At 42.8% G+C, this 25,136-nt stretch overlaps 1 protein-coding gene across 2 annotated transcripts; it reads left to right on the top strand.

Moving 5' to 3' along the window:
* Positions 1–24,911, top strand: LOC112576802 (sodium-dependent neutral amino acid transporter B(0)AT1-like). 2 transcript variants are annotated; one of them, XM_025259542.1, is made up of 11 exons: positions 1–187; positions 4,805–5,074; positions 11,263–11,552; positions 11,805–11,984; positions 12,453–12,563; positions 16,674–16,915; positions 17,320–17,479; positions 18,542–18,749; positions 19,163–19,322; positions 19,822–19,984; positions 20,613–24,911. In XM_025259542.1, exons 2-11 carry the CDS (start codon positions 4,870–4,872, stop codon positions 20,925–20,927), a joined length of 2,034 nt encoding a protein of 677 aa, XP_025115327.1. In that variant the 5' UTR covers positions 1–187; positions 4,805–4,869; the 3' UTR covers positions 20,928–24,911. The 2 variants fall into 2 exon arrangements, with proteins under 2 accessions (XP_025115327.1, XP_025115328.1); XM_025259543.1 differs by lacking the exon at positions 1–187 and adding an exon at positions 4,391–4,536.
* Positions 24,912–25,136: the final 225 nt, after the last annotated feature.

Here is a 25,136-nt window from a genome sequence, read left to right as displayed (position 1 = left end):
GAAAAGTGCAGGAGTTTGCAGTCCCTTATTTCTTCGGCGGATCACTTACAAACAGTCAGTGTTGCATGAGTCGAGCGCGTGGTACTACCGACATTGCCGACGTCTTGCCGAGCTCCGCAGTTGCCGCCCATCCTGCCGCCAGGTCTGGAGTTATCTCCATCCACAGGGCCACCAGCCTCTCCTCACGGTCAGTGCCTTGCTCATTTCCTCTACATTCTTCCTCTCGCAGTCGTCGTCATAATTATTTGTTGCTGATAATGATGATGGTTATTATCACAGTGCTTATATCTATGAAGGTAGCGACTTCTTTGTCTCAAAGTCGTGTAGGTAGTCTCCTCCCGCCGCTGATGTACTAACAATTCTGCCTTGCTTACTGACAAACAACTGAAGTCTGCATTTTGTGCTCGACACATCTTGATGGGTCGTTTAAAGAATCGCTGAACATGATGGCTGTTCCCCGGATAAACAAAGAAAGTTGTAGACCTCCACTAAAGGGACAGAGAACGTTGATGACCATGTCCGCACGTGCACTAATGATGTGAACGAATGAGAAATCACGGTAAGAAGTAGACTTCATCATATACCACGAACATTCTTATACGAACCTGACAGAAGAGTTCGTGCATGCGCCTATCCACCTACCCCGAATATCCCCCAACACCCCTTTCGTATGCGTTGCCGTATATGTCATCATCTGTCGTTTAAACGGACTCGGAGGTGAATGCCGGGTATGTTTCGCACCCTGTCAGTGGCTGACATCATCCACTATCGGGTGGAACAGCTTTGTGCAAGACAAGCGCTGTGAAGGTGGGTGGAGGATGTAGGAGTGTTTGTGGGGAAGGAGGTTAACACATAAACCACATAAACCACGCAGTCAAAGGGGTAGAAGGGTTACCTAACCCTTTCATATTCAAAGAGCTATAAATATTTTAGGTAAAATAATCCAGTCGTTATGGATGTATGCGGATCTGCAAAAGGTTACTGCCTATTAAAAAATCATTAGACGTTCGCGGTTCCTCTGTATTGTGCTGTTGGTAGGTTGTTTCGTGAGGTGGAGGGAGTCTTTCTGGGAAAAGAAGTGTACTGAGTTGAAGTTTCTGTTACTTGAAAACCACGTAGACCTGTAAGAAGTGAATTGGAAACCTCACTCAATGCGATCCAGCTAAAAGTGTTTTATAAACATTTTCATTTACAGTAGTAATGGAATTGGATAGATGATTCCTTTTCAAGAAGAGGTGATTGTTGTAAGTGTACTGATAGACAGAAGGAATGTTCTCGCTCACCTTTTTCTTTAATCTTATTTTTCTTGTTTTAGTGTGGATTGTAGACGGGAGTCACACTGTACACTGTAGCAAGATATTTCAAATTTTCACTCTGACATGGTGAGATATATCACTTGCTGAATGAATACAGTATCAGACTTAAAGGTGTACTAGACCTCACATACATATACTACACACACATATATATATCCCAGTGATATGTCTATACATATATCCCAGTTAACATCTGTTCCCAGTTCTCCCACTGTCTGGAGCCTTTATGACATTAACCTCTACAAAGACCATGTCACAATTATGGGGTAGGCATGGAATGAATGTCGACAACACAAAGTATTCTCTCAGATTTTAAGAATGTTTTTACAGGGCTCAGGTGAGTCACAAATAAAATGTCCACTGCTAGACCTTCTAGGGACTTGCTTTTACGACTGATAAGACGAGAGGAGCGTCTGGCGAAAGAGAGAAGGGGAGGAACATGTGGCTACTTTCTCATGGAGAACATCCAAACACGGCGCTCACCAGCGGGACAAAGGTTTAAAGAGAGAAGAAGCAGATGAAATATAATACACAATGAAGCAAATGGTTGAGAAGTAGACAAAAATTAAAACAAACACTTCTCATCTGCTACTAATACCGTCATGCACTGGAATAGTCTAACGAAAGCCATCTTCACTATCATTTCTACCACAACCTCAGCTGAGAGAGAGAGATGACGCATCTTTATTTACAAGAAAGAGAAGTGGATGAGGACGAAAGAAGACAAAAGAAGAGAAGAGGGAAGGAGAACAAAGAAATAGGGGTTGGGGCTCAGCTATCAGCTGTCCTACCGTTTGACACTTCGCTAACCCCTGTGCAAGGTGACCGACTGACAACAAACACAAACATTGTGAAGCAGCCCCTGACCGACATCTACTTGGCAGCGTGACCACTCGGGTACCAGGGACGTCTACCGACTTCTGGTGACACATTATTGAAGACCACGACAGTCCACTACGTAGTTTGTTGTTTCACCTCAAGTTTTCGTCTCCTCCTCCACCTTCTTCTTATAAGGAGGCAACACTACACTTTGTTATGGTATCAATGTTGATGTACACTTGGCTTCTGGAACTTACTTGGGACTGCACAGATGTAGATGTTCACACAATGTTTATACACTGTTTTTGCAGATGGCCACTCCCACTTTACGTAGAGCGTTGTTTATGTGAAGATGGACATGTTTTTATCACTGGCCTGTTTGCACGACTGACAAGCGTGAAACATCGATGATGAAAAAAAAACCTTGTTTAAAATGTATCTAGTAGGTCGAGACCTCCTATCCCCACATCGCGTATTAAATGATTAATTTATTTATTATGTTTGGGGCATATATTCTAAATTTTTTATTCATGATTCTTTAAATTGCCTAAGGAGAAGAAAGAGTGAAACATGTTTTAGAGGTAATGTGGTTGAAGAAAGGGAGTGCGAGACAAAACGCCACCTACGAAGAACAAATTCAAGAAGTTGCTGGATAGCTGCACAGGATGTCTTCACAGTCTGGATACAACCTGACGTCCTTACAACACTCTCCAATGTCACTTTTTCGTGACAGACATTTAACCTACTTTACAAGTGAGAAATAACCTTGCCTAGCACTCGCCCAACGCTCCACATTCAAGACACACTGTCCCCGTGCAAAGCTCGTGAGGCAAGATGTCCCACTGACTGCCGCTCATCGTCCCGTCGGCTGTTCCATCAGCCCTGTCATCGAGACCATCCTCTTGTTTCGCTGGTTTCCTCTTCCTACCGTCTAGCTTAGACACAGGTCACGAGAAGATTATCTGGAGTTATTGCATAACAAGGTTTTCACAGTTTTGATTGCGGTCTGCGCGTTCTAGGCTTTGATAATTGGTGCATAGGGTCAAAGGGTGGGGTGACCACCCCATGGTGCTAAGTGTTCCGTGTATACTAAAGCTGATTGTGCTGTGTCATAGTCTGGCAAGCAGTCGGTTGTGGTCCCTTCAGACAGTTTACCCTGTACAGACTCATTACCAGAGATATTGTCTCACATTACCTGATATTGTCTCACGAAACACATTCGCATGGATATAAGCACGCACACGCGACTAACTTGTAGAAAGAAGTAATACTCGTTGCTATGGATATTTTGTCAAAGGCGCAATAGTTTATATGGGAAACCATGCCTACAGAGAAAGTACCCAGATGGTGGAAGTTTGTGCCTTTAGCCGACTGTGGCACATGTGCCATCTCCGAAGTGTGCCATCAAAGTCCAGGCCACCTTTGTATTCTGGTCACATAATATAAGCTAGGTCATAAACTGTGCTTCAACTTTTAGAACACATGGAACGAAGATGCCAGAAGCAGCATCTTGTACATGCGTACTAATGGTGATACTAGTACTCCACTGGACAGAGAGAAGTCAGATCAGCTAGAACCTTCAAACCACTTAGCTGTCTGTGCCTTTGTCTGGAGTTCCAGTACCTCTAGAGATAAATCAAAACCCATGTTTGGGAGCAGCTCAGAAGACCTTGCTGAGCTTAGAAGAAATTTCATGATAAGAGTAGAGGGAGGAGAGAGAGCATCATTGTGCTGACCTGACGGAGAGATGCAGATGACACGTGGACCGAGCCTACATTTATTTATTTTATTTTCTATCACTACGTACCTGGTGTCCTAGAAGTGTGGCAGTCTTGTTTGAGCCGAAGTCGTTGGCTATGTAGTACAAGTACGAGTTGCACGTGTCAGTGGCACTGCTGTACATGAAGAGGTCAGGTCAGTGACCCCGACAATCTGTGGCCGTAACCAGCAGAAACAGCTCCGCTACCATGGAGACAGCATTGGGTAAACACAGAGACTTGCGAATAAATACTATATACAGATCTTTGACACCTTATCGCAGTATCAGCAAAGCTGTCTGGCAGCATGTGTCGGGGGGCGAGAGAGGGTGGAGCTTCCTTCATACCTCATCATACCTCATTATACCTCATCATACCACATCATATCTCATCATACCACATCATACCTCATTATACCACATCATACCTATATCAAGCCCAGCCCATCTTGCCGTGTTTCACTTGGCGAATTTTTACTTTTGAATGAGGTCATCGGGGATTATCGTCGGTCCTTGCCCTGTTTGGTTTGTTTTACCTTGGTTCACTGCCTTCTGTGAGCATCCACAGGTGACAACAAGACACTGGACTGTGAGTGCGTGTGTCCACAGACCTGTGTAGCCAGCCACAAGTCGCTCAAGACCTCGGTCAGTCAAGCTCGTCATGAGGACCACACATTCGCACCCACTTAGAAGTCCTACTTAGTGTCTTTCCTCAGATACCTGTACATTTATTTATCACTGACCGCACCTCACCTGTGCAGCCTATTCTCATCATCACTCATGACAGTTTATTGCACTAAGGGTATCATTTACATCACTAAACATGTCATCCCCTGTTTAGTCTGCTACTCGGATTCCTTTACCTGTCCGCTGTCCAGGCAACCGCGCTTATCTGCCTTATTCATCTGCGCAGAATCGGGCAAGGAGCACGCATCATAAGAGAGCTTGAGAAAACACAACAACAACAACAACACGACGATGGGGAAGAAGAACCACGAAAAGCTGGAGCTGAACCCAGAGCAGATCACCCCGCTGACCCAGCCCACCGTGGAGATTGAAGGTCCAGAGGTTCCGCGCCTGGCGTGGGACTCCAAGCTACAGTATTTCTTTATGGTCATCAGCTACGCTGTGGGCCTGGGCAACGTGTGGAGGTTCCCTTACCTGACTCAGCAACATGGCGGAGGTAAGTGGTTCTTGACGGTAGATGTTTGCTCGCCTCCATCCTTCTCTTGTGCAGAGTGTACCTTGAGCATGCCTAGGATACTAGATTAGTTCTACCGACTTGTATCTGTTACAGAGCATTGTTCAAGCTGAAGTGTATTTGTTTACATGTGTACTTACATGTAAGTGTATTTATACACGTCTGTGTCCTTTACTCGTCCGTTGGTCTCTCCACTCTCCGCCTCACTTTCTTAGAGAGAATTTTTACATGATTTTTTACACTCTTTCTTTGTTCGTTTTCTTCTATTTCATCTGCACGTTTATTTATTTATTTGTTTGCTTGTTTGTTTAGTTATTGTTTAATACTTTTGACCACGGTAAGTTGTGGAAGGGAAACAAGTCCTTGCTTGGCATAGTTTCTATCCATGAAATCATTCTTAGACTGGGAAGCAAACGGGTTAGCTATTACTGGTTCCCTCGTGTCCTTCAACAATGGTGTCATGTAAACACCGTGTTAGCTCTCCAAAATCCCATAAAACATTAGCAGCATTGCCCAAGAGATCATTAAAGGGTAATATGATCGGTGGTATGGTTGGGACTTGGCCTGAGGCCTGGGCTCAGTAACGGCCGTCACGTGCGCCGCTGCACACCAACAACCTCCGCAACAGTTGACGGCAAACGTTGACATCACACGCCACGGACCAGTAAACAGACAGTCGTCTCGTCCTGTGGGAACAGCTTGTAATGAGGTGACTTTGTCAGGAGGGTCAGGGTCAGGAGCAGGAGCAGGTCAGACCCATGGGCCTGCAGTCTTAGTTTCTGTTTTACACCACAGCTTCGTCCTTTCAACCTTCGTGTCGTCAGAGTCGTTGTCAAGTTTCGAGCTGCAGACCGACTTGTCTCACTTTGCCATCAACCCAGATCTTCCTTCATTAACTGCTTCGCCTTTGTGGCTACCTGTGATTTCAAGGAGTGGTCTGATGATTCATAGTTGGCAGATGAGAATGTCTTTCAATAGAAACTAAAAATAGGAACTAATAAACAACTGACCATGTATACGATGTAGATATCAAGTTATTTGTTGACAGCGGTACAATGAGAGTTTGAGTAGCATAAACATTAGTTGCCTAGTACAAAGATTTCTGACTGTTTTCCGATCACGGGATGTACGGAGCATGAGGTCAAGGATGTCAGTCAGTGAACTTTCTTGCCACATGCTCGTCCACCACTGCACTTGGTTTTCTACAATTTGTAATATTTTGAGCTTTATTGTTGTAGTTAATTGTTATTATTTTGAGTTTATTTACAGTCTGTTGGAACTTATCAGAAATCTTTTCAAGGATAGAATACAAGAAATTACTTAGTTTCATCGTGCTTACCGACATGCACTTTAACAAACAGTTTTAGATAACATCTTAAGATCAGTCACGTGTTCAGCACCCACAGCTTTTCATAGCAGAATCTCCTCTTCTGTCCCCACCCCTCCCGTACTCCCACGGGTGCTTGAGGAGTTGTCTCTTGTCTGGCAAACACACAAACACACAACACACAAGCACACAAACACACAAGCACACAAACACACATCGCACCATCGCAGTTGTTTCATCTATCGTCTGTTCACGTGCACTGACAGACAGCGATCACAACATGCATTTGTAAGTGTAAACACGTGCATATATTCTTGTTGTTTATTTGTTTGGTGTGTGTGGAGGTCTTGGTGACTCACAATATACCCACACCAAAGATACGACTCAGCTGAAACACTGTCAGGCAGCAGGAATGCCATTTCTTCCAGATTCCCTCCATTATCCCCAGAAATGCATCAAATCGTAATAACATGCGATAGTGAAAACTGCGGTCATGTCGGCAGAGAGCAATGATGCTCTGTTTATACAATACTAACCCCTGGTATAACCTCAAATACCATTCACACATTATAGGCCATGACATTCACAGCAGCCTCATGATTTGAACACCCACTGAGTCTTGGTAAGGACCTGCAGTCAAAGGTCAGGGCCAGATATAGCTGCTGTTTAAACAACAACGCTCGGAAAACGGTGCCAGAGACAGATAGAGACTGAGATGCCAGAGACTGAGATAACAGATACTGAGATACAGAGATGCCAGATACTGAGATAGATACAGACTGAGATGCCAGATGCTGAGATACACCGACATCGTCAATCTTTGGCTTGCGGCTCCCTACAAATTCCGGGCGAAGGCACAGTGGAGCTTGTACTTGATTTTTCGCTTTGTTTTGGATTTGCTTGCTTGTTGCTATTTCTCTGTACAAGCAAACAGAAATCATTTATTTAATCTCGGCCGCAATTACAATCGGAAGATGGAGCCATGTTTGACTGAGGACGATAAAGCGCAAAGTGTTTTTTTTTTTAAAAATAATGGTGGCTTTGGTGACAGGTGTCAACTGAAGTTTCTTGATGGTCTGCTCTTGTCACTGGAAATAACAAAGTGTATTTTCGGTAAATCGAAGTGAAAGTTCAGGTGCGCACTAGACTGTGAAGATGTGGGTTGAAGTCAACAAGCGAACAGTCAACATGAGGACTGTCAGTAATTAAGCCGACCTGATCATTAATCATCAACTCTTTAGTCGGTACACAGGCAATCAGTCAATCCAGTCCTTTGTTGGATCTCTGCTCTGATATTGTAGTGACGGCCACAACTTCTCCACCTCACCTGCGCATTTCCACCAAGATGGCGAGGTGTAGTGTGTACTGGTATCATCTGAAATATCATAGTCTGCTCCCCAGTTCATGCCTGTATGTGTGTAATTGTACCTGTGCACGTATTGTAGAATATGTGTTTTGTATGGAGGTGTATGTGTGTTTATATAGTTTTATATATGGCGTGCATAGGTGTGTGCGTCTGTAGCGTGTACATGTGTAGTGTGTGTGTGTGTGCATGTGCTTTCACAAAGAAAGCATGTATATATAGGTAAGCAACGTGCGAGGGGCACGCCATGGTATGCACAGACCTTAGGATAGATGTGGTGCAGCGTGCCAGACAAACTGCCGGGTATCAAGACCGCAGAGAACGGGAACAATGACTGAGACTTGCGATTTCAGGCGGCGTCAGCATGTTCCTACACACTATACACGTCAGCATGTTCCTACACATTGTGTATGTCAGCATGTTCCTACACACTATACACGTCAGCTTGTTCCTTCCCACCCTGCAAGCATGTTCCTACACATTGTGTATGTCAGCATGTTCCTACACATTGTGTATGTCAGCATGTTCCTTCACACTACACACCTCAGCTTGTTCCTTCACACCCTACAAGCATGTTCCTACACATTATGTATGTCAGCATGTTCCTTCCACCCTACAAGCATGTTCCTACACACTATACACCTCAGCATGTTCCTACACATTGTGTATGTCAGCATGTTCCTACACACTATGCACGTCACCGTATCGTTCCACGCCATGCCAGTATGAAGACACACACACGCACACACACACACGCACATATCCCCGAGCGCACGCACGCGAACCAAGGTCCTGTCAGTCTGCTAGCAGTCTGTAATGATGATCTCGCTACTAATTCATGACAAAGGTTGGGGTCATGAGATCCGACTTTTCCGATCATGGGTTTCTCGACCAGCTTAAAACGACGTTCATAAAAATGTTCGTTGTTTACAATGAAATTCAGCTTATCTTTTAACCCCAATAATAATGGTTTCAACAAATTACAGCAACGTATGAAACTAAACTAAATTTCATGAAGCAAAACTATAGCCTGAAGCCTGGGATAATAACATAAGGCAGAAATCATCCACTTACATTTGAAAATCAGATTGATTTATTTTTAAATATTGAGCAACAATTAAAGCTGCTTCTGGAAGTCGTACACAGTGGATGATGGGTGAGATAATCTGTTCAGTATCAACGACCACTGCCACCTCTTGCTGTTCACGGCCTTTCCCATACAACAGGTGATCTTAATTTCCTCTCTTTAAGTAAAGACAATTTGTACTTACACCCTGTATTTTAATCTTGTGCATTTTTTTAAAATTTCTGCCCAGTTTTCAAAGACATAGTCGCCAGTGCTTGATAAATATTTCCAATCTTCCAGGAAGGGTAGACACTCAATGTTCAGTGCCATGGCGTGCCTCCTCACACGTTGTTACCTATATATGTATACTTTCTTTATGATACAACAGTTTTGTACAGCCAGATTAATGACAGTCCATTACATTTATTATCTCAAGTTGTGCGACTCAGTTTTCAGCAATATTTTAGCTGATCATAAATATTGTGTGTAACGTTCTCTGTTGTAGGTATTCGCTGTCGTCTAGTCTTACTGAACTGAAACACTACAAATAAACATTTACTGTAAACTTTCTTGACAGAGTAAACAACAGATGACAAGACTGCTCAGCCCATTGAACATTACATTGATTTGTACTTATTATTGTGCACATCGTTGATGTGTTGTTGTTGTTGTGCTTCACGTGGAAGACAAATGCAGTATCACAAGAGGGAGAGGACAGAGATGAGGAAGAGAGTACACGGGGGCTGGGGGACTGGCAAGGAGGGGAGCCTCACGCCTGTCGTGCCAGTGTTGGGTTTCATTCACTCGCCGCAGTGCCAGACAGAAACTGTTTACGTGGCATTTTGGCAGTGACAAACAGGGTCACGAGAGCTGACATACTCTAGTCAACCGCCGAACAAGGTCGGCCTCATTCTGTAAAGTATTACTTAGAGGATTCGAACCACGAACAGCCTCTAACACGTTGTTATCAGCTTGTTTTTGGAATGTTTTGCTTAGTCATAGTTATAGTAAGATGGGGAGTTCGTGTGTCTGCGCCGCTCATACAGAGATCTTGACAGACACTCATTGGGTGGACGGTATGTTGGTTGGTTTGGTAAAAGAAACTAATAATGCCACCTTGAGGTGATTTCACACTATGGGGAAGGTGAGGGAGGGGAAACAGGCGAACTCAGAGAAAACCTACAACGTCCAGCCCTGTGAACAGGACAGGTGTACATGTTAAATGTATCCCAAGACGAGATGTGAACTTAGAGCCTTTCATTGCAGTGGTGACAAGTGTATAGACAAAAACAAATGAATAAGCGATGTGTGTGACCATCATCTATGATCATTGTGACCAAAGTCAGCGCTTCCATTCAATTGTATTTTATAACAATAATAATCATCATCATCTAAATACCGATTCTTTGCCCACACTGGTCTCATGAAGACACAAGGGGAGGCTACTCTCAGGACTGTGTAGCAGGGGAGGTAATTAACTATCAACATTGAGTATCGACGTGGCGGACAGGTCGTTGTCATTATCGAGGCAATGTCTGCCGCAGATTGGCTCAAGTGTCTCTCCCACAGACAATCAGATCCTATTTCACGATTCATCTGTTCTGTCAAACACTGATTCATTTTCACGAGTGAATGGATGAGCAGCTGAACGAATGAATAAACGAATGCTTCTCGAGCTCAGTGCAAAAGATGGCTGAGCAGCTTAGTTGTGGAGGTACACGTAAACATGTTTGATGTAGAACTGTACTTTAAGCCGACGTCACGTGTGAGGCCAATGGTGCAGCCAGGTGTAACCGTTGTAACAGATGACTTGGTCACTAAGTCGCGAGCGACAAACAAACAAATCACCCCCTCATACACTCCTATCCTCCCCCGCTCTTTGCTCCATTTACACGATCATGTTGCCAGTGTCGGCTACCTCATTACATTAGTACCACTTTACAATAAAGTTTATAATAAAGATTTAAACAGTCCTTCTGACTGCTCGTAATTTAATTAGACTTGTGTTCTTTCGTCCTAACTGTCTCTCCCTCTGTGGAGATACCTGACACGAAAATGAAGGCCACTGCACATTAAAAGAAGTCAGTGGAGAACAGCGGTACACCTGTACTCTGTTGTCCGCTAACCAACACAGAAAAAGCTATTTTGTACAAAGCTTTTAACCAACCAACCAACCAACAACCAACCAACCAACCAACCAACGAACCAACTGTTGCCTTAACACTTAAATGTCATAAATAGGGCTAATGGAAGGTCTTTGCATAGCTATTCAATTGTCTGAAGTCATTTCTTAAAACAAACTTGAGGAAACATGTTTGGACAGGGTCCTATCTTAGTGACCTGGTTCTCTGATACTTCATTATTACCATTGTTGATCGACTTCTTCATCAACACCCTGATGTCTGTATCTGCAGGCGCCTTCCTCATCCCGTACCTCGTCATGCTGTTCGCGGAGGGCATGCCGCTGCTGTACCTGGAGCTGGCCATTGGCCAGAAGCTGCAGCGAGGAAGTGTGGGGGTCTGGAACATCGTCCACCCGCTCATGGGCGGGGTGGGTCTGGCCAGCGCCGTGACGTCATACATGGTGGCCATCTACTACAACGCCATCATCATGTGGTGCTTCTACTACCTCTTCAACTCTTTCCAGAGTCCTCTCCCTTGGGCGGAGTGTCCTACGGAAACCATCGCCGAGAACATCACAAGGGTCTGTATTGTGAGAATGAAAAGTTAACGTGAAGTCCGCTGTACCCTAATATATCTTTTCTCGAAAATAAACCAACTTAAAACCAGAGTCACGTGTCACCCCACGTGGCCAATATATTCAACAGACAGAAGCTTGAAATAATCACAAAAATCATGATAATCGCATAACCCAAGTTGGTGATGTCAATGGTAGACAGGTTAGTGTATCGTCCTGCTCTGTGTACAGTTGTGAGTTTGCTGTTCACTGTTCAAGGTGGTGCCAGAGTGTGACCTTGCTGGGCCTACCTCGTACTTCTGGTACAGACAGGCGCTGGACGTGTCGCCTGGTCTGGAACATTCGGATGGCATCAAGTGGAAGATGCTACTCTCTCTCCTCTTCTCATGGCTCATCGTCTACATCTGCATCTACAAGGGGATCAAATCGTCAGGCAAGGTAGGGAGCTCCACGAAAGCATGTTTCTGGCAGGAGAATGTGATTGTTGTAACAGTGCTGAACTCTTTGCTGGATATCTTGATAAACCTTTCTCTCGACATCTCCTTGGAGACGGGACATGTCTGGCACAGAGACAGTTACTATGTTTACATGACATGGGTCGAGCACCTCGGACATTTTTTATGAAAAGTAAAGAGGACATGACAGAGTACCCTGATAGTTTTGGATTTAGCCACCATTATCAGAGTTTGATGCTAAAATATTATGAAGTTACTTGCTTTCTGGTGTGTCATGACACAACCATACACGTCACGTGCCCTGCAGTGTGTTGATGTTTGTCACTTGTGTCATGACACAACCATGCACGTCACGAACCCTGAAGTGTGTTGATGGTTGTCTCTTGTGTCACAACCATGCACGTCACGTGCCCTGCAGTGTGTTGATGTTTGTCTCGTGTGTCATGACCAGGTGGTGTACTTCACGGCAACGTTCCCATACGTAGTCCTCACCATCTTCTTTATCCGCGGTCTGACTCTCAGGGGAGCGGCAGATGGTCTAATGCACATGCTGACACCAAAGGTAAGTACAAATCGTCCTTTGAATCTTTTCTCACTTTTATCTTTTTGTTTTTCGTTCGTTGTAATGTCACTTTGACAAAGTTAACAAGAGAATCATTATTTCTAAATCATACCCACATGCAAAATAAACATACATCATCATCGTCATCCATGCACACACACTATCTCACTCTCGTTCCCAGTTTCAAAAAACAAAACAAGTTTTAACGTTTCAAACTTTCTCCCAGTCGCACCCACCGACATTTATACAGATTAATTCTCTTCTTTTAACTCACACCCCTATATCCTTTCTTGTCAGTCTTTATTGCTGATTCCTAACTGTGGAAATGTTTCTTCATAGCTGTGCGTCACCCAACCTTTATGAGCATATTTAGCACACTTAGAACTGAACACCATACAGTCGTTTGCAATTTTTCTTCTTTTTTTTTTTTTTTTTTTTTGAGGGGAGGTGGTGGTGGGTGCGAAGGGCGGCGGGGAGGAGTTCCTTTATTTGTTCTTGATATTTTTAGAAATACAATATAATAATATGCAGTAGGTAAGCCTTATTTCTTCGATATTCTCTTATCTTAATAGGCAGACTCTTTTCCCTACCTGTGTTGATATAGTTATTATTTATCTTTATATGGTTACTGTGGTGTTGTTGCCGCCCCACCCTGGTCTTTCTGCCAGAACAGGAGTGGCATATGGGTGTTTTTCCGCTCGGACACTCCTAGTCAAGTCCGAGCACACAAAGCCGGCAACAAATTGAATGTTGTACGCCTGGCTGTTAGCAAGGGAGACGATTTCAGGAAATGCGCCACTTGAGCGGGTGACCGGCCTTTACACGCCGCCTGTCGTCTGCTCGTCATTAGAGCGACCCAAGAGGCGATGATAAGGTTGTCGAGGGCTGTTACCACAGCAGGGTTCGTGTGAGCTTATCACGACGGGTACTTCTCTTGTCTGCAACTCCGGTCTTTGATTTAGAGCTTTCCACTTACGAACAGGCGCCATCTGTTGATGTGTGGAGGTGTTGAGGCGAGTCTACCCCTATAGGAGCTACAAGTGTTGAGGCGAGTCTACCCCTATAGGACCTACAAGTGTTGAGGCGAGTCTACCCCTATAGGACCTACAAGTGTTGAGGCATGAGTCTACCCCTATAGAAGTGTTGAGGCATGAGTCTACCCCTATAGGACCTACAAGTGTTGAGGCGAGTCTACCCCTGTGGGACCTACAAGAAACTTACTGTACAGTTATGTGTGTGCAATATGCACGGTAGTGTTGATATATAATGTATATCTGTCTTATGGCTCTCTCTCTGTTTCTCACACACACACACAAAGAGAACCCACAACCTGTAAAGTTTAATGTGAGGCTACCAGCCTTTGCACACACAGTTAACCGCCTTCAGAATAACGAATCAAAAGGTAGTAAAGAAAATGATAACAATAAAAACAAAATCTTCTCCAATAAATATCTTAGGTGCCTGCGAGTTCAGTGTAACAATATCTCCCATGGTTTCCTGCCTTACTGAAAAAGCATACAACTTTGAGGGTGTGTAGAGAGAAAACTGCTGGTGTAGCGGGAGAATGTGCTGAAGGTAGTACTTTTCAATGATGTTTTAACAGCCTGTTCACCTGTTCGTCTGTCTTGTTGAGTTCTGCGTTTAAGGTGGGGTCCTTTTCTCACGAAGAATAGGCAGGGCATAAACATAAAATTTTCTAACAATTAGATGATGCAATAAATACATGTTATTGTATGTATGTGAATTTATCCTCTATGTGTCTTGTTTCTTCTCTCTCTCTCTTGTGTTTGCAGGAGCTCTACTCTTAAGTCAATAAGAATCAATCAATCAATTTATCAATCTCGTGTCTGCGGGCCCTATTGTGGTAGTATGGTTACTGTGACATGTACAAACCATAACCCCCAAACTATGTGGAAAGATAAAAACGGCCTGACCTGCATTTACCAGAAATTTAAGTCAGGGTTGAAAATTGCATTGCGTCAGACCCACACCGAGGTTGCTCAAAGAACTGAACTGCTGTAACCGACATATCAATCTTTGTGTGACCCGGGTGACCACAAGGCTTTTTGTTAAGTCTGCTTCTGTTAGCCGTGTGAATAAAGACAACACTGAGAGGAGATATGACATGCACCGCGAAACCAACCGAACTCTCGTAGTGACACTAGTCCTGTTGTTTTGCTGTCAACAGTAGTCGGACACAAGGCCACAACAACGATAATCGTTTACAACGCCCTTTATTCAATTCTTCCATCAAATTATTCAATAGGACTTAGGGTACTTCATATCGGCCTTTATCTCGCGATTCACGGTGTTTTACGAGAAAGAAGGATGTGTAGAGAGAGAGAGGGGTGAACGCTTGTCAGGAACCCATGAGTCAGCTCTTACATTTTGTAGAAGGAAGTGACCGGCCAAAAAAAAAATAAAAACACCTCCTGACAGAGGGGTCGATAGGAAGGTCGCTTAATCAGTCCTACGATCAATCCATCTAATAAGCGATGGAAGGGGGAGGCGTGGTGCTGGGGGAGGCAGTCAACCTTGTTCCATGGCCGAGTGTCGTCTAGCCTCCAGACCAGCTCCCTTCGTCCATCATCCTCCCTTCACGCTCTCTGCTCGTGAAGACACGAGCTCTCATTGTGGGCCTGAGTTTTCTGTCGGTCCCCGCTGTCTTGTGTCAGACCACGTTACGTCTCGAGGCACGTCACGAGACCAGCAGCGCACTGCGCACGCGCACTGGAAGGTGAGCTAACGAGGTCAGACAGGCATGATCGATCGTCTTCTTTGGAGGCCCCCTTGATCAGTGCCAGCATCCAGCGGATATAGAGAGGTATTTTTAACCTCTTTCTCTCTTTTCCCTTTTTTTTTTTTTTTGCGCGTCCACCCCCACACTCCCCTCCCCGATCCTCAGGTCAAAGCGCTCAAACGGTTGAAGCTGTGACGTAATCCCACGTGACCTACATTTTGGCGGCGCCGGTCTGGTCTCAAGGAACATGATGAACTGGTCGGCACAGCCAATTCCGTGTGAGCTCCACGTCAAACATCCATGCAGCAGTCTTTAGAGAGCATGCTAAATTCCAAAATTATTATTTTTATGAAACGGGTTGATTAGATTGATGCATTCATAAGTACATATATAAACCAAAATCCTTTTATTTTCCTGTCTGTATCCCTCCACATCGCCTCAACTCCAGATTCTTCTGTCTGTCCTTCTTATTGCCATCTCAAGTACAAAGAAAATGTTTGTTAATCTGTCATGAAGATGCTGAAGGACATAAACGGCTAAAGATTAAAATAAGCGGGTACTCAGGTCAGACCCGTTCAGGCCAAACTTGCAATGAGCGTGCATTGTTTTGTTGACAAGGCTTGTGAGTGAATGAGGCGTGCACACTCTCTGTCATACTTGTTCTGACATCTTGATGAGCTGTCAGAGGCTAGTCAGTACCAGACCCCGTGTGGCCCGCACGATGCTGGCTTTCATTAATTACTCCTTGGACTACTTCCCTTGAAATGACTGCGGGCATCATTCCCAATATGGACTAATGACAACAGATACACAATTGGTAGAGAATGAAAAATTGTTTCGGTGTCATGTCTACTTGGCTTTGGCGCATGCCTTGTATATCTGATCAAATGTGAATACCTCTATGTCCATTAGGGGAAAGGTGGATAATGCTCTCCATATATATTGGAGCAAATGTAGATAACTGTACGGCCCCAGGTCAAAAGTGAATAATATTAATACAAAACCATCAGGGTAACTTTATATGGCTGTCAGGGAAAAGATCTATCAACAACTCTTTCCGCACTTATGGAAACATGCCATTCAGTTCTTGTGGACATTAACAATTCCATGCAAAATCCTTTTCACTCAAGCTGAAGCATTCCACGCATGTACTGACATGTCATTTCTGAAAAGCCTAATAATATTATACAATTCTGTAAAAGAACTAACAAAGCAGAACATAACTTCAATGCTGCATTCTGGTGTTTGAAGAAAGCAAGACAATATAACCCTATCACGAAAATGTAAACAATAATTCGACAGTTCACCTGCCGCCTCTTCTGTGTGAGGTCCGCTAACCGTCAGCTAAGACTTGGTGTCTGTGTGTGCAGATGGATTACCTCATGAACCCCCAGTGCTGGCTGGACGCGGCCACCCAGATCTTTTTCTCCTTTGGCCTGGCGTTTGGCGGTCTGATCGCCTTCTCCAGCTACAACCCCATCCACAACAACGTAGAGAAGGACGCCATACTGGTCTCGCTGTGCAACTGGTTCACGGCCATCTTCGCCTGCACAGTCATCTTCTCCATCATGGGGTTCAAAGCCACACTCATGTATGAGCACTGCGTGGAGCAGTAAGTCGCCGCTTCGTGACTAGAACTCTGTGACTGTAGCTCTGTGACTGGAACTCTGTGACTGGAACTCTGTGACTGTAGCTCTGTGCTGCCAGAGCTGGTCAGAGTACTGGCTGCTGGACTGGTTGAGCTGACTGCCTGGTTGGACTGCTAGCTGCTTGAATGTTGGAGTGCTCGCCGATTGGCTGTTTTGCTGTTTGTCCAACCCTGACGATTGTTGATGACGACCATGACAATCTTACAACGAATGCGATTAAGTTTTCAAAATTCCAATGTCTCATCTTATCAAAAGCAGCTCTTCTCTCTGTCTCCCTTTATTTTTCTTTCCATCATTCCCTTTTCCTTCCCTTTTTCATCATAATTCTGTGAGTAATATCCTTTGGCTCGCTTTTGCCCCTTTCCAGCAACATTGAGCTGCTGACTCAGATTCTACCCGAGTGGAACAAGACGACTCTGACCACCACCGTGTACCACGAAATGTTCGAGCAGAACCTCACCAGCTACAACACCACTGACTTCGGCGCCAGCTTCCGCGTCTGCAGCATGGAGGATGACCTCAACAAGGTAAAGGGCACGACAATAAAGGTCTTTAGGCATGCAGGGCAGTTGTATTCGACTGCTGGTTGGCTGTGAGGGTATGAAAGTTATGCCATAGTTATTACCAGTACAGATTTCTTTGTTAATTACTCATCTGCATCTTTTCACCTCCCGCCACATGATGCGTCTTAAAGGTTAGCGCCAATAATATTATTTTGTTAAGTTTAGTTTTACAAAGGTTCTACTTCCCCTCAACTCTGGGCTCCTCTGTTCGTTTCTCGATACGGTATTCTTTGAACATCGGCATCGCACATACCTGTTGATGTCGAAACTGCTTTTCCTATGACGTCATCAACATGGCTTGCCATTCTGACAACGGTTAATTATCACGTGTGATTCTTTCTGACTGGCTGCAGTCTTACTTTAAGCCAAAAATTATTGTATCCTTTCCTCACAAAATCTTTATTTTAAAAGTGAAAAGACAAAAACTGAGCCTTTAATATTTATATATTTATGTGAAAGCCTTCGAGAGGACAAGGAGGACATATCTCCATTGGCATCCAGGCTTGGCACGTTTCTCTCTCTCTAAAGTATATCTCAGCCCACTTTCTTGCCCTCGTCGTCAGCCTACAGATCACTGCTTGTCCTGAGTGAATATTGATCAGTGGCTTGGGCTTGATCGGATCAAGTAGAACCTCAAATGGCTGTTTTTCGAACTGCCGACAGAGGCACTGATGGTGCAGACACTACAGAGTTCAGTGCCACCGATGGCTGGCTCCCTTCAGGGCAAACGTGAACCTTCAGTGAGAGCCTTATATTAGCGCCATCTGTCGGGCAAGCTCTAGCCAGATGAGCAAAATGTGATGTTTGGTTTATCTTCACCAGCTATTACTTCTTTTCGTCTTCTTCTAATCACTTAACGACTCTTTCATCTCCACTTTGTCCGTTTAGTGCTTTTAATTTTTAGAGAAAAAAGTTCACACGCCATGTTCATGTTATCCATCAGTCACGAAAACAATATTATCTGCGTATTGATGATGACATTCTGTATAATCCGTATATTGATGATGACATTGCCACTGTACTCAGGGTGCAGAAGGAACTGGTCTTGCATTCATCGTCTTCACCCAAGCTATTGTGGAGTTCGGGCCGTCTGCCCCCTTTTGGTCCATCGTCTTTTTCCTCATGCTTCTCTCCCTGGGCCTGGGATCCGAGTTCGGCACCATAGAAGGTGTCGCCACATCATTGTACGATCTTGACTTTCACCCTTGGCTGAGAAAGAAGTGGCTTGTGTCAGGTAAACTGGATTAAATTAATGTCATCTAGTGGGAGGGGAGCGGCAAGGTAGTACAGTATATGTAACGGGGAGGCATGGTGTTGAACTATTATTCAAGAGGTTTGCATCCATTGCTAGAACATCTCAAGAACAGGATCGAAAGACACCGATTTCCTAGTCGTTTAGCTGATCCTCTTGTATGATCATAGAACACATCCGGAGTCATTTCTTCTCTTTTCTTTTTTTACTTTTTTTTGTGTCATTTTTTCTTTCATCTTTTAATCTACTTTTCTTTGTTCTTTCTTCCTTGTACTTTTGTTTTTTTTTTGTTTTTTTTTTTTTTGCTTCGTCTATCTTCTTTCTGTTCACTTGTTTCTTTATTCATCTCGCCTTGTTTTACATTTAAAAAATACTTGACATTGTTTGCTGAACAGGTGTGCTGTGTGGATCGTGTTGTTTAATCGGCTTCCTCTTCGTGCTGGGGAGCGGCTTTTATTGGGTGGGGCTCTTCGACACTTTTGCAGGATCGTATCCTCTGATAATTGTGGCCCTAGCGGAGGCCATTGGTGTGTCCTGGGTATATGGCATGCCAAGGTAAGCAACGACAGTGTCGATGTGATCTCTGTGTACTAAACCGTTGTTCCAAGAAATAGGAAAAATATTTCTGAATCAATCAATCAGTCGATAGGTTGGTCTGTCGGTTCCTTTTCCTATTGCTAGGAAGACATAGAACTGCTAATTTTCCGCGAGATATCTAACATTTATCTAAATCCAAAGTTTGAGGTAAACTTGCAGTTCTAGTGTTGCTCTACTACAATTCTACTGTTGGCATAATTATATAATTACAGTATAGTTATAGTGTTGCTTTAATACAGTTAAATTTTACTTTATTTGTGTACACACTCAACCAGGCACTGTAGTGTCTGCACCATCAACACCCCTTCGGCCATCTGTTTGCTTCTCTCTCTCACACACATCTATATTCGAAGAGGACACGCACATACGCACACACGCACGAACGCACTCATACATATTTTTATTTGTAAAATATTAGGCAACTATTGTCTATACATTTGTTTGTATCTGATGGCAGGTTTAGCCGAGACATCGAGTTTATGATCGGACACAAGCCCCGGTGGTTTTGGCGCATCGCCTGGAAGTTCGTTGCCCCTTTGTTGATCATCGCTCTTCTCATCGCCACCTTCGTCTACCAGTTCTCCAAGCCCGTCACCTATAAAGCTTACAACCCTAACAAGGTATACTGAGTGCACACGTTAACTGACAGATGGAAAGAACGTGTTTTTACTGTATTTCACTTCTGCAGAACAGAGATCGTTTCCAGTTATGTATTCTTGTAAATAAGAAAGTAGTCTGACATTCTACACGGTTAAATGTATGAGCGACATTAAACTATATAGTTTATATGTAAATTCACAGATATACACTGACTAATTAAAATTTAATAGAATCTACACGTATTGTTCAATAATTTTGCCATTGCCTGTTTTCCGTGTGGGAGAAGGGAAAGCTGACTCAAAATGACCCAACGCCCTCATTGTTATAGTTCCTTAAAGTGTGACTAAAATCAAATCACGAACGTTTATTGAATCCTGCATGGACAGCGCGATAAAATAATGATATGCGAAGTCATATTTATTAAATGACACTTCATAAATCATAAAATACTGCAATTAGATAACTCTGTAATCGGTAACAACCAAACAACGTTCATCGATAACCTTCCTTAGTCCGATGATGAAAGTTAGGTATGAGCCATCGTTACCAGCTTGAGGCCAGCCATGTTTTTAATACCCGCACAAAGATGGCAAGTTTCGTGCACTTTTTTATTATGACCATGAAACTAATTTCTTCTTGCTCTTGCAGGGTGTACTGGAAGACCAGCCATACCCATGGTACGCCGGAGTCGTCTGCGCTTTCCTCGTGCTTGCGTCCGTGCTGTTCTTGCCGGGGGTGGCGCTGCTGCGGAAGCTGGGCATCCTGCACTACGACAGGGCAAAGGCCATGGCTGCTGACCTGCAGGGCACGACGAGCTCCACAACCAAGTTCCTCGGTAGTCAGATGTCCACGTGCAGCATGGAGCAAGACGGCACGACCGACATCGAGAAACCGGAACCGGAAAAACCCATTCAGTTCACGATAGATGACTTCCGTGCTTCCTCAAAGGACTCTGCGGTGTGATGAAAACTGTTGTCTAGGTGAACCGCTCGTCCTTTTATTTGTCTGTTTTGTCTGAGAGACTATTGCAGGGCTGTTACAGACAATCGATGAGTTCCAGAGGAGGGGATACACAGAGAACTGTATATACTACATTATAGAATGTACTGCCTACAACATACTTTAAGTTTGCGTGTCGAGGTCGGATGTTGTTATTTTTAAAGATGTTTTGAAAGGACCTTGAGGATGTTTTTAAGAATCTGTGATTACACTGAAAATACTTTTGAGTACTGTGGTTGTGTGCAAGAATTTTGTATAAAGATACAGGACTGTAGAAACATCCTCGTGTCCCTATCTCTGACATTTAACAGAAAAGGAAACAACGTGGGACTGTGTTTGTGCCGGTGTTGTTGTTATTATCGGACTATCACAGTTTTAACTGTAGGTTCTTACCCTATCCATGGAAGTTTTGGCAATGTCACTTTAATAATGTAAATCTCTGGTTTAATTCTGTTGGATTTTATCAGGCAGCACATTTCTCCTTTTTTTCATCCTATTTCTTTTCATTCCTTGCTGTTGTTAAAATTTTGAGCTTGTTTTAGAACAGGTGCTCGAGTATGTTTCCTATCCATGTGGTTATCTAGAAATGATTGGCTTGGTTGTCAGTATTCATTTTACATTTATTTGGAGGTACCGGAGTAAATATTTTGCATCGCATGATCAGAGAGTTTGGAGCGCTCTTGGAGGGTTAGACATGTCAAGTTGATGGTGGGAGAATATTGTGAGAGGAGATGTAAAGAGGTGTCAGGAACAAAGAAAACAACTTCCACCACGTCTACCTTCCTTGGTGCAAGGGAGAACATCGATATTACCAAAGGCATGAAGTGCAATCCCCTTAGTAACTTGTAAACTTCAAAAAGTGTTCTATCTACTTCAACTGAGAATGTTGGTTCAAATGCCATTTCTATAAATACACGATATTTACTTCAAGAACCTTTTTTCAGTCAGAAGCTGAACTAGTTTTTGTCAGATCACCGCACGGAGACTAAAATGAATTAAAACTAGCGGCTTAGCATAAACACAAAAAAGATTCATAAAATGTAATATAACATTTTGACAGTATAGGATTGTGAACATCTTTGTAGAAGACAGATGCTAAAATAGCATGACATCTTTATTACACTCGTGTACACAGTATTTCCATCCCATGTACTGCCGAAGCTGTGGATATGAGTACTTGGGACAGACGTACAGACCTCGAGTGTTTCAAATAATCTCAACACCTTTTGTGCTTTTGCCTTCAAAGAAACTCACTTTTTATGGACCGGAGTTTTTCGTAAGATTACATGGGAACAAGAAAAAGTATAGCGAGAAGATACTGAAAGAAACCACTCTCACATAGCCTCAATTTTTTGTGGGAAAAAATAAATAAAATGCAAACGAATAGCATCTCTGGGCGGAGCAATGTTGAATGGTGTGAAGAAGGTATACTAACCACCCCTTGTTATTAAGTTGTACGTGGCCTTCTGACGGGGGCAGCTGCAATGTTTGGTGGTTTCTCAACTGACCACACATCGTGATGATGTGTCTCGTGTCCTACAGTCCCACACAACCGTGTCCCTTCTCCGTCCCTTTTCTCTGGGGGTTGCGGCCATTTTAGGTCATATTTGTTTTCTCATCAGAACCAGAAGCCTGACACTTCGGGTCATCCGTTAGATAAGTCTTATATAATCTAGTTACATTTTTAAAAAAATCAGTTTGATCACAAGCTAAAGGGGATATAGCTTTTACTGATACAGCCGACTACATCTGGTGTTGAGGCTGAACATCACTCATTAGGTGGAAGTGGCTGGAGTCGCATTCACCAGCATGTCCAGCGAGAAAAGTGCTGCCCACGTTGTAGCCCACGTTGTAAGCTTTTGTTTGTGTGCATTGTTTAAACAGATGTCATGTACAGGAACTCACTGAGTGGATTCCGAGAACAGGTGATATACGTGGTAAAGAAAGTTGTACTTCATTTTCAGTGTATAAGATTCCATGTACAGAAATGGATGTATATTTCATGGTTCATTATATATTTGAGAATATTTCTCTATAACGGCTTGTTTCCACCGATGATGAATTTTTATCCGAGTGAATCTAGCTAAAGTGTATGGTGATAGACCATGCATCTGCTGTGGCCAGGTGTGAATATCTGTGGCAGACATATTTATCAAGGTATTATGGAATTCTGTGTGATGTCTTGACTATTTGAACTTTAAATATTACTTCCAAAGACATTTTTCCGTCTGCGATTTTGGTCATTAAATGTACGTGATATTTACAGGGATTTCACTGTATAAACAGTGTACAATTGTCCATGTATGTTTAACGATCTCTCCAGGTAAGCACTTCAGGAAATATTTGCTCAGTTTTATAAATCAGAACTGTACTCTTCTGGGTAGATCTTTCTCAATGGAACAATTATTTGCGAAGCCTTCTGCTGGCATTTTATTTGCTGCATTCTGGTGAGCTTATAAACAAAAAAACAGTTTGTTTTAAGGCTAGCAGCCTCATTTGTAGTTTCCTGCAATTTTCAGAAGAATCTTTCCTTGATAGTTTCAGGTTTTGTCAGACAGGAGGAAAAGGAAAAAGAAAAAAAACTGTGCTTTCTTTCAAGAAATTTTTAACGGATTCTAGAAGTAATTATGTTTGAAACTGTTCAAATTGTTCCAGAGATGTATCGTTTCTTTGTGTAAAATATATACATAGCGACATTTTTGACTGGTAATCGACGTGATTGTCTAGTATATTCATTTATTCTTTAAGTGAGTTCAGTCGTGGGAACGACAGACACAAAAATAAAAAATTTATTTACATTTGCAATAACCCAGAGAATAACATAGGTGTACAGTTACAAGATAACATAAATCAGCCTAAAAGATCAGTGCTTGAAATATTTGCATAAACAAAGATGGCGAAGAAATTATCAATATCTTTTACTTATATCGACCTGTGGAAAATATGCAGGACGGTTATTTGAAGACAACGCCACGTTTCGGAGGATCGAGGGTCTTCACTCCTTCTGATAGAAAAAAAAAAACCCAGCTAACAACCAATCATACCAAAGGTTGGTGACAACTGTAGACAGTAAAGAGCTCGGTGTGTAGACAATTTACATAGACATGAGTGCTGATTTGTTTTCACGATTTACAGAAATTCGGGTAGTTTGGTGTGTTGATTTGTTCATGTTGTGTATAGAGATGTGTGTTCAAGAATTAACAAATACTAACATCTTATTGTAGCCGGAAAGAATAACCAATTGTGGTGTGTGCACACAAATAAAAATTCCGTTTGCAACAGGCATCATTCGCTAAAATCCACTTTGCATGTAGCTAAATTCTGTAAGGTAATGCACTTGTTGAAAGTCACTTTACACTTGGCCAACAAAGTCCTATACTATAGAGCCTTTGTTAGCCCTCACTTCACATACTGTCAAGAAAACACATTAAAAATAGTTTTTAAACTTCCAGCGCTGCCTCACTTTAAGTTAAAAATGTTTTACTTATAATCAAGATATTGTTTCTATTATATGCCTGCCTTTTGGACAGTTGTAAATGCTCTTTTATGAGCAAATGTTGCCAGTACTTTCATTTGACTTTTACATGCCTCGTCATACAAAAGTATGCTAATTCCTTTAATGAATTTATCTTGGTGATAATATCAATATTATTGTTTGAACATTTTTAAACCACTTTGAGTGTGCCTTTTGATGCCTGAATGTTGAACAAGAGAGAATGTATGCAAAAACATACATATGTATGTGGTCAACCTGAGAATTGACTGGCATAGTAACACACAATGCCAAAAACAGAAGGGTCCCATAGAAAGTATACGAGATCCATTGTTTTCAGTATTCTGTGCTGTTTATGTTGTTATGTAAGCTTTAATTATTGAAAACTAATTTGAAATCTATATAGATATGATATCCAGAAATTGTTTGAAACAAGTAAATATACTTTTACTGGTTATAAACTCTAATGATGTTAACATTTAAATGTGTGCCGAGTCAGGATTGTACGGTTTGTGAGGGCCTCTGACAATGTGTGATGAAAAGATTAGTGTCATGACAACGTCTATTAGTACACATACACATTGTTGGGGGTAAAAGCAAAGTTAATGTGATTGGATTGGGAAAATGTTGTTTTCGAATATTGAATATAGCGTTTGAATATTGCATATAACACATAAACC

The sequence above is a fragment of the Pomacea canaliculata genome, linkage group LG12 (genome assembly GCF_003073045.1).
Source record: "Pomacea canaliculata isolate SZHN2017 linkage group LG12, ASM307304v1, whole genome shotgun sequence".
Lineage (NCBI taxonomy): Eukaryota > Metazoa > Mollusca > Gastropoda > Architaenioglossa > Ampullariidae > Pomacea > Pomacea canaliculata.
This window is presented reverse-complemented; position numbering and strand designations above follow the sequence as displayed.